We start from the raw sequence: 13909 nt of genomic DNA, 5'->3' as shown, positions 1-13909 counted from the left end.
GGGAGTGATAGACGCATTTATGTGTCTATTTTGATCTCAATTATGTGTATTGTTAGTGCTCACTTTTATACTTATTTGATTATTTTATGTTTTTGTAGGTGTTTTTGGAGAAATAAGCTTTTGCGCGAAAATTGGCTCAAAAAGTGGTATTTGCGCTCGTGGGAGGAAATCACTAAAGACATCCCTTATTTGGATAAGGGGCACTCAATTACTAAGGGGCACCTACTTGTTATTTACACCCATGACATCCTAAGTGCTAAAAGCACCCAGCAGCAGGATAAGGGGCATCATCTTCTACCTTTGAATTTTTGCTTTTTGGCGGGAAACTTGTTGCAGCGAAGTTCAGTTTTGGACTTGATTTTTGGGGGATTTCTGAAGAGACTCAATCACTGGAAATAGTTTGCATGGACTCATAAGAGCAAAACATGCCTGGTATAAGTGGTTTAATCAATCAAATCGGGCCATATCATCAATTGGGAAGAGACATGAAATTGGATAGTGTTCTCGGGTTTCACGTTTGAAACATGGTTGAACTTGGACGAGTTTTCCCTGGATTATTGTCTCATATTTGGGATTATTGGACCTGTTAACGGAAAGCAGGATTGGTAGGGTTCTTACAATCGAGAAGAAAAGAAGGTTCTCATCAATTATCGATAAAACATGGGATGAAAGTTTCCAAGGATATGGTAGGTTATATTTGGCAGTTACGTCGGAAGCTGGAGAAGAAATATTACCCTATGTTTCGACTCTTATCTACTTTAGGAAGTTTCAAAAAAACAGAAGCCGCGTAAAGATAAAAAAGGAAGGGAGAAGAGGCCGTGACTTACAGAGAAGAATACGGAAAAATAATTGAAATATTTCTCGAAATATCGTGGTTTATGTGTATATATATGAGCTGTATGAGTTCCAGGAGGAGAGATCGAGTATTTGGGGGTCGGTACGAAAACTTATTCTTCTTTGCAAGTCATGACCTCTTCTCCCTTTCTTTTTTTATCTTTACGCGGCTTCTGTTTCGTTGAAACTTCCTAAAGTAGATAAGAGTCGAAACATAGGGTAATATTTCTTCTCCAGCTTCCGACGTAACTGCCAAATATAACCCACCATATCCCGGGAAACTTTCATCCTATGTTTTATCGATAACTGATGAGAACCTTCCTTTCTTCTCGATTGTAAGAACCCTACCAATCCTGCTTTCCGTTAACAGGTCCAATAATCCCAAATATGAGACAATAATCCAGGGAAAACTCGTCCAAATTCAACCATGTTTCAAACATGAAACCCGAGAACACTATCCAATTTCATGTTTCTTCCCAATTGATGATATGGCCCAATTTGATTGATTAAACCACTTATACCAGGCATGTTTTGCTCTTATGAGTCCATGCAAACTATTTCCAGCGATTGAGTCTCTTCAAAAATCCCCCAAAAATCAAGTCCAAAACTGAACTTCGCTGCAACAAGTTTCCCGGCAAAAAGCAAAAATTCAAATGTAGAAGATGACGCCCCTTATCCTGCTGCTGGGTGCTTTTAACACTTAGGATGTCATGGGTGTAAATAACAAGTATGTGCCCCTTAGTAATTGAGTGCCCCTTATCCAAATAAGGAGTGTCTTTAGTGATTTCCCCCCACGAGCGCAAATACCACTTTTTGAGCCAATTTTCGCGCAAAAGTTTATTTCTCCAAAAACACCTACAAAAACATAAAATAATCAAATAAGTATAAAAGCGAGCCCTAAAAATACACATAATTGAGATCAAAATAGACACATAAATGCGTCTATCAAATACCCCCAAACTTATTATTTGCTAGTCCTCGAGCAAAAATAAAATAAAATAAAAATCCTAACTCACTGTCGCAGGCATCGTCGGTTGCATTTAGTGTATGCAACAAGCCTTTCAACCCCTAGGTAGCCCTAGTGGCCGATTTATAGTCTCGGGAAGGCTTACAAGAGATATACCCACAAAACCTTTACTCCAGACCTTAGCCATTTACGCAGAACCTTGGAAGGAACTAAAGAACCTCCTTGGTTGGCATACTTATTGACTACAGGAGGAAGTACCCTGATGCGAAATTCTAATTGTTGTATACGAGTTTGCACTCTAGCATACTAAAATTCATATATAAGTGACAGAGCTCTACTCAGATAGTCGCACTATGGACATCAATATCTGGAGTCAAAACTAATCACATGGATAGATCAAGAAGATGGATATAGAGAAAAACATATATGGCTTTGATGTTTACTAGGTGAACGGTGTTTCTCATATCTGTCTGAAGGCCTCCGCCAAAATGAACCTATCCTAATGGACTGAGATACTAGTCTGACTAATATCAACATACTGGCATATACAAGGGAACCAATGATTGATAATCCTAATTCTAGGTCAACTCAGCTGGCATATACAAGGGTATCAGTGGTCGACTTTATTGAAATTATTCTTGTTGGTCTGGTCTCGATTTCTTTTTTTTTTTCTTTTTTTTTCTCTTTTTTTTTCTTCAACTCTTTTTTTTCTTCAACTCTTTTTTTTTTGTATCTCAATCACTCTAATTCACCCTAGCATTGGTAACAACTTGAATCGTGAGCCCCACCTAATCACTTAGACAAACATAGTTTAAAAACAAAACAAAATAAAAATAGAAGTGAAAAGGACTCAGCGAGATATGGTGAAACTATCATGTTATTTCTAACACCTGAGCTCTGTGCTTTTATGAATAGACTCTTTAGATGTTGCCATCTAGTCAGATTGGTTCCTCAACTCCTACAACCAAAATGCTTCCATCCACTTAGATTGGTTAGTGCCATCCTTAATAGGCATAAATTTCTAGGCTTTGGAGTTTAATTATGCAACTAAAAAGTTTCTCCTATACCCCCAAACTTGAATCTAACATTGTCCTCAATGTTCTAAAGATCAAATTAAAAGCATGAACAAGGAGAAATTGTTACCATTTGAAGCAAAAGAGATAAGGAAAGATATTACTGTGTTGCATGAGAATGGGTTACCTCCCAAGAAGTGCTAAGTTTAACGTCTTCCAGCCAGACTAAGAAAGGATTAGTCACCTCATAGAATCATAAAGTAATAGCCGAAATATTTGTGGGTCATCAAAACCAAATAGAGCTATCAAAAGTAAAAGGAATCTGCAACCTGTCAAGAAAATAAACAAATAAAGCACACCCTTGTCTAGTTTACTGTTTAAGACAACTGCATCTAGCTGTGGTTTAGGTTCAGGTTCTATAACTGGGTCCAAATAAAATATTTTCATGGGTTGCGTTTGCTTGTAGCTAAGGTCCGATTCAGGTTTTAGAGTCTGGAAAAACTCAAGTAAAAGCTTAGAAGAACATAATAATAACCTGAACAATTGCGGATCTTTAAAGTCAATCAGTTTTGACTCACACATTTGACCACGATGAAAGTGATGGTCAATCTTAGGCAAATGTGTCGTTTCTAATATCCTAAAGTACTTAGGTTTAGTCTCAAAACTCAGTAACTGACACATTTGAAATTCATACATCCCCACATATGGAAGAAAAATATTTGGTGGGAAAACAAAGTCAATCTTGGTATCATAGCCTGGGAAAACCACATCAACCATAGGATGGGTTTCTAACAACTGAACTTCCTTATGGACATCACTATGTTCAGGAAAACGTGTATGAAAAATGGTTGAGGCACATATGTCAAGTCCCAAGTGAGGGATCTCTGTAAGAGATAAAGGTAAGGCACAAGGAGAATGATAATCAACCCTAAACTTAGAGTTTTGGTGTCTCTAGATAGACTAGCTACAATTTCCCTAATTTCTAGATCATCAGAATCCTGAAAATGGTCAATTTCTTCGAGTAGATTATACTCAGGTGATGCATCCTCACTCATATTTAAAAGCTCTACGAGTTCATCTTCTTCGTCTAAGACTAATGTTTCTAAGTCCTGGGACTCTAAAACAGTATTCTCAGAATAAACTCGTTCCTCTAAACCATTATCGACTTCGTAAACAGGAAATACTACATCGTCTAAAACGGGGGTATCTCTAGTTAAATCCTCGTCCTTTTGAATAGGTGAATAATTATTAAAATTATTTGTATTTGAACTAGAAATAATATTATCATCGTAAAGCTTAATTGGAGTAACAAATTCCTGATCACTATGCCTACATATTTCAAATTCTTCATCAACATTATCCTCATCATAATCATCATTATAAGAACATGAAAATGGTTGAACCTCATCTAAACAAGTAGTGTAACCAATTTTATCCTCGTCATCATGTTTATGCAAATAACTATCCTCATTTTCAAGGGTATTATTGGAGACACTGTATTGAAAATTAAGATTATTTCGAGCAATTCTTTCATTCGTCTAAGCTATCAGCTTGAGGGATTCCTCTATAGAAAGTTTTCTTTCATCATAAACTAAGTTATTCATCTCAGCTATCCTACATGTCGACTCTTCTAATTTCCTGAGAGACTCTTCTAAAGGAGAAATATAAGAATTTTGCTCATATGACCTGTGCGTATGTGGATAGTAATTGGGGTCACCATGGTATGGACCATAATCTTCAAAAGGCTGATGTTCCCAACCACTATTCACACTGTGGTCAAAGTAGTAACGTCCATTTTGAAACTCAGTCGGATATTCGTTGTATTGGCTATTGTAATACCAGTTCGACATTCTACTGCAGGGGTGTGAGTTGTCACACAAAATAAAACCCACTGACAGGGGATTCGTGGGTGGATAGAGTCTTACCTCCCGTACCAGACGGGCGATGAACCGTTGAAGTCGACTCAGGCCACCGACTCCAATGTCAGTGTACGAACCCGAGGGGCCGAGACAGTATTGTAACTGTCGTCCTTCCCTGCAAACAGTTTATATTTAATTTTTAACCCTTCGTTAGGGTTTAAAAATAAAAATGTCCAAGTCCAAAAATAAAAATGTCCAAAAAGGAAAAGAAAAATTACAAAAATAAAATTCTATTTACAGTTTCTAAAAATAAACAAAATAACTATATACAAAATCTTCTTCTTCACTCCTTTCGGATTCCTCTTTTCTTTCCTTCTTTGGCGATGCTTTCCTTTTATAGAAATTTTTCTTTCCTTGTAGCTTCGCTCCAAATCTGAAAAGAATCGAAAAATACCAAAACGTGTAAAAAAGAACAAAAAAATAATAAAAATAAAAATAAACCTAAAACAAACTAAATACAAATCCGCGTCGGCGGCGCCAAAAATTGATGTGATTTGTTTACTCGGATTTTTTTTAATTAGTTGTCATCTCCGGCAGCGGCGCCAAAAATTGATGTGGTTTTATAGTGGTAAATAAAGTTCGTTCAACTCGGACTTGTGTAGACTCGATTCTAGACTTAAATATTAACCCTAATAAATATATACAAAAAAATGATATCAATATCGGAGAAACTGGGACTTATGATTCCACCAAACTCATAACATAAGGTTCAAATATTAATTCTTTTAATAATTATAGCTCAACAAAGGTATGGACTCTTATTTTTTCCAAGGCAGATTCTTAAAACATTAGTTGTAAATCCTAAGCATGGGACATAAAAACATCTAAGCAAGCATGACCCATCAAACGAGATGACAACTAATTAAACAAAATCATAATTCAATTTTAATTAGTGCAAAAGTCATATAAGAATTAAATATAGTTACCCACGTATGATATTAGGCTTCCTCCTTCATCCCAGTGTTAGGGTTTAGCTCCTCATGGTGAAAAAACTCCCAAAAGATAGAAACATGGCTCAAAAGGTGTTTTTATTGAAGAAATATATGAAAACAAAATTTCGCAACGCTGAAGTAGTGTTACAGACGTCACTGTTACAATGTATAAGACTGTGGAAAAACGATAGTTTATTGGTGTAGCAGAATGCGACTGTCTTTGTTGGAAAAACGATAGTTTATTGTTGGCGATTGAGATGGTGATGGTGGTGGGAGCGATGCGGATGGTGGTGCTAGGAGAGACGAAGCATTTTTCTGAACTGTTTTCTGAGATTTGTGAACTAAAGAAGAATGGACGATGGTGGAAGGTTAAAAGAGGAATTATATGATTTTTGGTTTTATTAAAAATTTCAACTATGACATTAGGGGCATTAGTAAAGTCCGGTAAGGGTATTTTCCCCAAGTCAGTCAAAATAAAGGGTAATTATAACATTCTCACATTATCAAAATATCGTTATTACCTCGACTGGTAAAATGATATATTACAATTCATCAAGACTCAACGTATTTCCATCATTGTTTCCAGTAGACACCTTATGCTCAATCCATGAGTCTCAGAGCATACCACATTCTTTCATCATGCTCGACTCATCAAGGCTAAGACTCATCGTCTAGTCAAGTCAACAACTGACTAATTAAATACACGTCTGCCTTGCAGACTCCATATTCATGAGACATCAATCACGTCACATGGGGGGATATTCACTAGGGTTTTGGTCTGGCGTCCTAAGGCACGTGTGTAAACCCACGATGATAAATGTGAGTAAGTCGTGCAAGTAGTTGAGGGAGTTAGAAAAATAGTGGATGGACAATCGACTAAGTCTCTGTACGACGTAGAACTGGTTTAACTGCGATTTCCCACTCTTTCACTCCAGCAATTGTCACACTTACTGGGATCTGTGTGTCTACTATTCTTATTATATAAATAAGCTTCTAAATCCATGATTGAACAACAACAATTTCGACCAACAAGAAATTATCACTCAATCGATCAGAACTTATCTCCTTTGAACTCTATAGTTCACCAACTTGCAGAAATCGTCAACACATCCACAATCCTTAATCATCATTGATCTCACACACACTTCTCAGCTTCCCTCCTACAGATCGACCCTCATCCCTCTTTGTGACCGAATTGACACTGGAACGACCATTTTCTTGGTTTAGGCCGGAGTCCTACACATTGATCTCTCGAAATCAAAGCACTCTTGTGCAGTGCATCTGTTTGCCCGGTCGAGGAGTCTCCGCCCGCACGCGCGAGTCTCCACTTTCCTAAAAAAACAGCAAATTGTTTTCACCCATCAACAAAAACATAACATGCGAAACTTGTATATAAATAATAATCTAGTGGATATCAACAAAAACATAACGTGCGAAACTTGTATATAAATAATACTCTAGTGGATAGATATGATCATAATAGTATGGTCATAGTATTAAGGAATTACATTACGAAGTAACGCTTAACTTTTGAACTTCATAGATATGACATCGATATAATCTTGTATATAGTTTTATGATTACGTGTATGGGTTTATGGTGAAGATTTCATCCTAGGAAACAATGTTTTACATTTGTTTAAAGGAAGTAGGTTTGTGAACTTGTTTCATGAATTGAAAGGGAAATCAATAGGTATTGGTCCAACTATTCATTGCATATTTTTTGGATAACCAATATGTGTGAGTTGGTAGAACCGGTCTTAACTAAGGTTATGTATCTTGGTATAACTGATCACAATACCTAGACTTATGATTTTGTATGACCGGTTATGGTAATTGGTGTAACCGATCATAAGTAATCACCATGAGATGGTATGATCGATCCTTGTAATTGGTGTGACCGATCATAAGAGGTTGTGTGATCGATCCTTGTAATTGGTATGACCGATCCTAGTGACTGGTATGACCGATCACAAGTAGGTACCATGTTTAGGTAGAACTGATCAATGTTTTTGGTATAACCAAGCCGAACCCATGTATGTGACTTGGTAGGACCGATCACAACTAACCATTGTGACTTGGTATGACCGATCACATAGTAGTCTTGGAATTTTGGTAGAACCAATTCTAAACTTGTTTGGAAGTGTAGTAGAACCGGTTCCAAGATACAAATCCGTTTTTCGATGAATTACATATTTTCTTCATGAACTTGTTTAGTTTCGGAATTAGGATTTGTTGTGTAAAGATGTGAAAACACTTTGAACATGAGCATTAACTCTTATCATTTATTTTTCAAAGATAATCCTTGGTACTCAAGGTGATCCTTACCGAAATAAATTGAGAATCTTTTAATTAAGGTTTTTGGTTTTATATGCTTTAATTACAAGCAATTAATGCACAACTCTAGAGAATAAAAATTAGTAATGTGCAGTTACTAATTGGAAATTTTCTATGAGAGATTTCGGAGAATATTTGACTACATTCATTGGAATTGGGAAAACCGAAGTTGGGCATTCATTGCATATCTTAAGAATAATTTCGGATTTGGAAATTCTTTGGTGTAGCGTGGCTTCGCCCTCTCCCGTCGCGATGCATTTTTGATTTAGTGTGGCTCGACATTTCCTCTCCCATCGCTCAGGATTTTTGATGTGGTGTGGGTTGGCTTCTCCTCGCTGTGCCGACGCATTTTTGATTTGGTGTTGCGTGGTTTCACCTCGCCCCGTCGCGAAGCATTTTTGATTTGGCGTGGCGCGTTGCAATGCATTTTTGATTTGGAGTGGCATGGTTTCCCCTCCCCATTGCGAAGCATTATTAATTTGTTTATAAAACTCAAAAACGATTTTCCATCAACAAAATAATAATGCCTGTCTCACTCACAATACAGATTGACTTATATAGTGTAAGATGGAATCCATAGGAGAGTGAACAATTATAGTGCAATATAAGTATCAACTACCAAATGAACATAAGTATTGCTAAAAGATATTAAATATTCGAAAATACCAAATGTTGAATACTAAAATAACATATAAGTTCAATATATCAAATTGGTTGTTAAATAATTTTTTTTTTCTTGTTCTTTTGAAGCATGTTAAATTAAGATGTTTATGAAATACCAAACACTTTTGCAAAAAGAATATTCATAATTTTTTTTTTGTAATCATGTTACTACTTCTTTCCCGGATCTGCTCTAGCTACTCCATCAACCATAACATTTTCACCCATCATTAGTTAGTCGAGCTTGTTATTCATTTTCCTTTTCCCATGATTCCGCCCATGCAATCAAAGCGTCCAATTTTAGGATTTTTCTTTCTCTTTATCCATTTTTTTTAGAGTTCCTGGTTGATTGTGCAGTGATGCATAAACATGTAGTCTATTTTGGACAATTCATATAAAGAGTTTTTTTTTCTGAATGACCTTGCTAAAACAAAATGTTTATTTATCCTTTTTCTAAAAAACCTTCACATAAATTTAGTGGAATACATATAAATATCACCCAAGAATGGGGGCGTCCTCTGTTCATCCCCTATGGGTTACAAGTTGTAAGTCAATCCAACTATTGGGATCTATTTAGGGAATTCAAACCAAATGTAATGAAAAGACGAGGGTACCCAAATACACCACAATCTTTTAGTTATCAACCTATAAGTCCTCTACCGAATGTGATCGTCTATGGACAGAGTCGAAAAAATGCGATAATTCGGTTCACACTTCCTGTGATCGTCTATGGATACGAGGTCGAGACAATACAACAACAAGATCACTTGTGTGACTGACTATGGATACAAGATCTAGATGACACGACAACAAAGTGTGTACTTGATAATAGATTCAGAAATAACCGAAACTCTATAAGATCAATATCAAGTATTACGGAGTTAACGTACTTGTGTATTTTACTTAATTATAATAACAATTATAATGCGTAAAACAAAGTAAAAAACACAGCAAGTTTTGTTACGAGGAAACTACAAATGCAGAAAAACCCCGGAACCTAGTCGAATTTTGAATACTCCCAGAATTAAGCAGCTATACAAAATCTAATTCCAAATTCGTATAGTTGAGACCAAGCAGACTACCCCTAGCTACTTCTTTCCCTCAGTATCCCTCCGCCTTCATCTTCTAGAGTCACACAGGTGAATAGCAAGTCATTTGGATCGTATTCCAAATAGCAAAGGAAGAATCGGTTTGGTAACCACTCTAATCAATCTTGCTAGAAGATATTAATGAGTCGTTGACATAGGCTTTTGTGTTTAATCTAATAAACTCCTTTGTCTGGTTAGATCAATCCAAATATTGAATATTGAAATAAACAATATTTAGATTCGCAATCAATCAATATAGGTTTCAAAGAGATACTATAAAGTGATGCGGATCTCACGCAACTAATCAATCAAGTCTATCAAAGATAAACCGATTCTAGTTGGATCCCAGCCGATCAAGGTTTTTGCACTAAATCCACAAGATATGAAAACTAATAAGAATTCTTTTTCTTATTCAAATCTTCTATTGCCTTTAAATACCTGCACAACAACACTTGAATCTTCTTCTGATCAATCACACACATAACAGAGTCTGTTAACAATGGATTATCACCAGATGTTTTTAGATCTAACAACAGTTCTAAAGATCCCGTCGATACTTTGATCTAGTTTGAGTGAGCCTTATATCAGAAGAGAAGGTTCTCAAGAATAAATAAACAAGGTGCAATTAAAGTTTCAACAACCGTTGGTCAATCAAATCAATAATCGAAAACTACAATAACAATGCAATTATCTAGTTGCCCACCAACGATACTCGTAGAGCTTCTTGATCCCACATAAGTCTTTAAACGAGCGGTCATAAGAGATTTCACCTAATTAGGATACTTTCCTCTACGAATAGACGGCTCCACCAGAACAACAAGAAATGAAGTTTCCATGGCTCTTAGGATAGTTTGCTAGAAATGCAAAGTTAGGTATTTATAAACCAAGGTTGTTTGGATACGATCAAAAATGCATCGGGAAGGGGCGGGCGAAGCCGCGCGACACCAAATCAAAAATGCATCGGGAAGGGATGAGGCGAAGCCGCGGGACACCAAATCAAAAATCCTAAGCATGTATTGGGACGAAGCGAGGCGAACTTAAGCATGCGTCAGGACGGGGAGAAGCCGAGCCACACCAAATCAAGAATGCATCTTGACGGTGCGGGGAGAAGCCCCGCGATACCAAATCATGCACGACGGAGCGAGGTGAAGCCACGTCACACCCTATATGGTTAAAATAAAAAATGATGGTAGATGATTTTTGGGTCCGCCCAATGCATAGCACGGGCACACAATTCTAGTTAAGATAAGAAGATAAGAAGAATATTCATCCACTGAGGTCCACATCTACAATGACACTTGACATCCTTTAGAAGCACATGGAGCGGAGGAGAGGCGTTAGTTCATTTTAGCTATCACTCGGGTGGTAGCGATATTCCACGACTCTGACCGAATCTTAACATTAGATAGTATAATTATTTGTTTATCGGGGAAGTTTATCGGGGAAGTTTGCAACTAGAAATCGAGGAGATGAATGTTACTCTATCTCTTATGCCCGCCAAAACCTTACCCAAAATAACAACCATTTCTGAGTTCCCCAACAACCCTAAGACTCTAATATTAGAACAATGCAAAACTATCAAAGACATCAATCAAATCCATACTCATGTAATCAAAACTGGTCTTATTCTCAATCCTTCAGCAGTAGAAAACCTCCTTGAATCCACTGCACTAGTTCTTCGTAGTATGGATTATGCCTTGGCCATTTTTAATCAAGTCCAACAGCCTCAACCAGAGGCTTATAACATTTTGATTAGAGGATTCAATTTGAATCAAAACCCAGAAAAAGCAATTTTATTATTCAAACAAATGAAAGAGAATTGTATAGAACCTGATAAATATACCTTTTCTTGTATTTTGAAATCTTGTTCTATATTACATGGATTGCAAGAAGGTAAACAGATTCAAGCTCATACTATGAAGTCTGGGTTCGGATCTTCTGGGTTTGTTCAGAATACTTTGATTCATATGTACGCGAATTGTGGGAAAATCGATATTGCTCGTAGGGTGTTCGATGAAATGTCAGAAAGAGAAGTCATTACTTGGAATTCGATGTTTGCGGGTTATACTACAAGTTCCTGCTGGGAAGAAGTAATTAAGTTGTTTCAAGAGATGTTGAAGTCTGATTTTGGGTTTGATGTGGTCACGATGATTAGTGTTCTAACTGCTTGCGGGAGATTAGGGAATTTAGAGTTGGGAGAATGGTTGAGTGACTATATTGTTGAAAATGGTTTAACTGGGAACTTGAACTTGATTACTTCTCTTATTGATATGTATGCAAAATGTGGTAAAATTGATGTTGCAAGGAGTTTATTTGATAAGTTGCCGAGAAGAGATGTAGTTGCATGGAGTGCTATGATTTCGGGTTATAGTCAAGCTAGTCGATGTAGGGAAGCATTAGATTTGTTTCAGGAGATGCAAAGGGAAAATATAGAACCAAATGAGATTACTATGGTTAGTGTTCTTTCTTCTTGTGCAGTTATGGGTGCTTTTGAAATCGGAAAATGGTGTCATTTCTTTGTGAAGAAGAAGAGAATAAAGCTAACAGTAACTCTAGGTACTGCTTTGATGGACTTTTACGCGAAATGTGGATCGGTAGAGAATTCCCTTGATGTGTTCAAGAAGATGCCTGTGAAAAATGTTTTGTCTTGGACTGTATTGATACAAGGACTTGCAAGTAATGGTGAAGGAAGAAAGGCTCTTGAATACTTCTCCCAGATGAGGATAAGGAACATTGAACCAAATGATGTTACTTTCATTGGAGTTTTATCTGCTTGTAGTCATGCAGGCTTGATTGATGAAGGTCGTGAATTTTTCGTTAGCATGAACAGAGATTATGGTATTGATCCGAGAATTGAGCATTATGGATGCATGGTTGACATTTTTGCTCGAGGCGGATTCATTATAGAAGCTTATCAATTTATAAAGAACATGCCTATGGAACCAAATGCTGTTATCTGGAGAACATTACTGGCCTCATGTAAGGTTCATAAAAATGTTGAAATGGGGGAAGAGTCTTTGAGACAATTGGTTAAGTTGGAGCCCGCACATAGTGGGGATTATATACTTTTATCTAACGTCTATGCATCTGTAGGTAGATTTGAGGATGCAACCAAAATAAGGAGTGAGATGAGGCAGAAGGGGATCAAGAAAACACCAGGGTGTAGTTCAATCGAGATTGAAGGTGGGCTTCATGAGTTTTTTGCAGAAGACAGTGCACATCCTAAATCAGTTGAGATTTATGATGCAGTGGAGAAAATGATGAAGCGGATTAAGTCAGCTGGCTATGTGCCAAATATAGCAGAGGCAAGATTAGATGCAGAAGAAGATGAGAAAGAGTCGTCGATTTCTCACCATAGTGAGAAGTTAGCCATTGCTTTTGGTCTTATTAAAACATCTCCCGGAACTACAATTAGGATAACGAAGAACCTCAGAGTTTGTAGTGATTGTCACATCGCGACAAAGACGATCTCAAAGGTTTTCAATAGAGAAATTGTTGTAAGGGATCGAAACCGATTCCATCATTTCAAAGACGGATGCTGTTCTTGTAATGATTATTGGTAAAATGTCGTTAAAGCCATTTTGATAAAGTTTCAGTTCTGTTCTTGTACAGTCTGTAGAATATGTACCATTTCTCAGATGGGTTTTTAGGCTAAGGCCCGACCCATGGATAACCCATAATATGAGGCCTTCAATTAAAAGAAGTTTAAATCTAGGCCCCGAGATATTAAAAGATATTCATGCCCTTTTATATATTGTCAAATCCCAAATTAAATAAAATTTAAATTTAAGCTTAAAATTATTAAATCTAGGCCCAAAATTATTAAAGTATAGTGTGAATGTGTAAACAGAAGTTGCACATGCATATGACATGTGTATCCAGAAACACATCCATATGGCATGTGTAATGCAAAGTTACACATCAAAAAAATAGACATAAAAAAGAACGCATACAAAAAATACATGTATTACTTTAATATTCATTTACAACAATTTTTTAGCATGTGTAACTAGACTTCACACAAGCATCTGTCTAGTGTAATTGAGAGTTACATACGCATTTATCTAGTGTAATTAAGAGTTACACATGCATCTGACTTGTGTATTCAGCGTCAACTCCAGTTCCAGCGAGACCTAAAATATAGCAACAAGCAATTAGTT

General features: G+C 36.7%; 1 protein-coding gene across 1 annotated transcript; it reads left to right on the top strand.

Moving 5' to 3' along the window:
* Positions 1–11112: 11112 nt before the first annotated feature.
* On the top strand, positions 11113–13432 carry LOC113276153 (pentatricopeptide repeat-containing protein At1g08070, chloroplastic-like). Its single transcript, XM_026525730.1, has one exon. The coding sequence runs from the start codon at positions 11219–11221 to the stop codon at positions 13310–13312; it is 2094 nt and encodes a 697-aa protein (XP_026381515.1). The 5' UTR covers positions 11113–11218; the 3' UTR covers positions 13313–13432.
* The last annotated feature ends 477 nt before the right edge of the window (positions 13433–13909 follow it).

Source organism: Papaver somniferum, chromosome 4 (genome assembly GCF_003573695.1).
Source record: "Papaver somniferum cultivar HN1 chromosome 4, ASM357369v1, whole genome shotgun sequence".
NCBI classification, from domain to species: domain Eukaryota; kingdom Viridiplantae; phylum Streptophyta; class Magnoliopsida; order Ranunculales; family Papaveraceae; genus Papaver; species Papaver somniferum.
Note: the sequence above shows the minus strand (reverse complement) of the source record. Positions and strands in the feature narration are given on the sequence as shown.

Coding starts and splice junctions, on each gene's coding strand:
- LOC113276153 (XM_026525730.1), top strand. CDS start 11,219: ATGAATGTTACTCTATCTCTTATGCCCGCCAAAACCTTACCCAAAATA.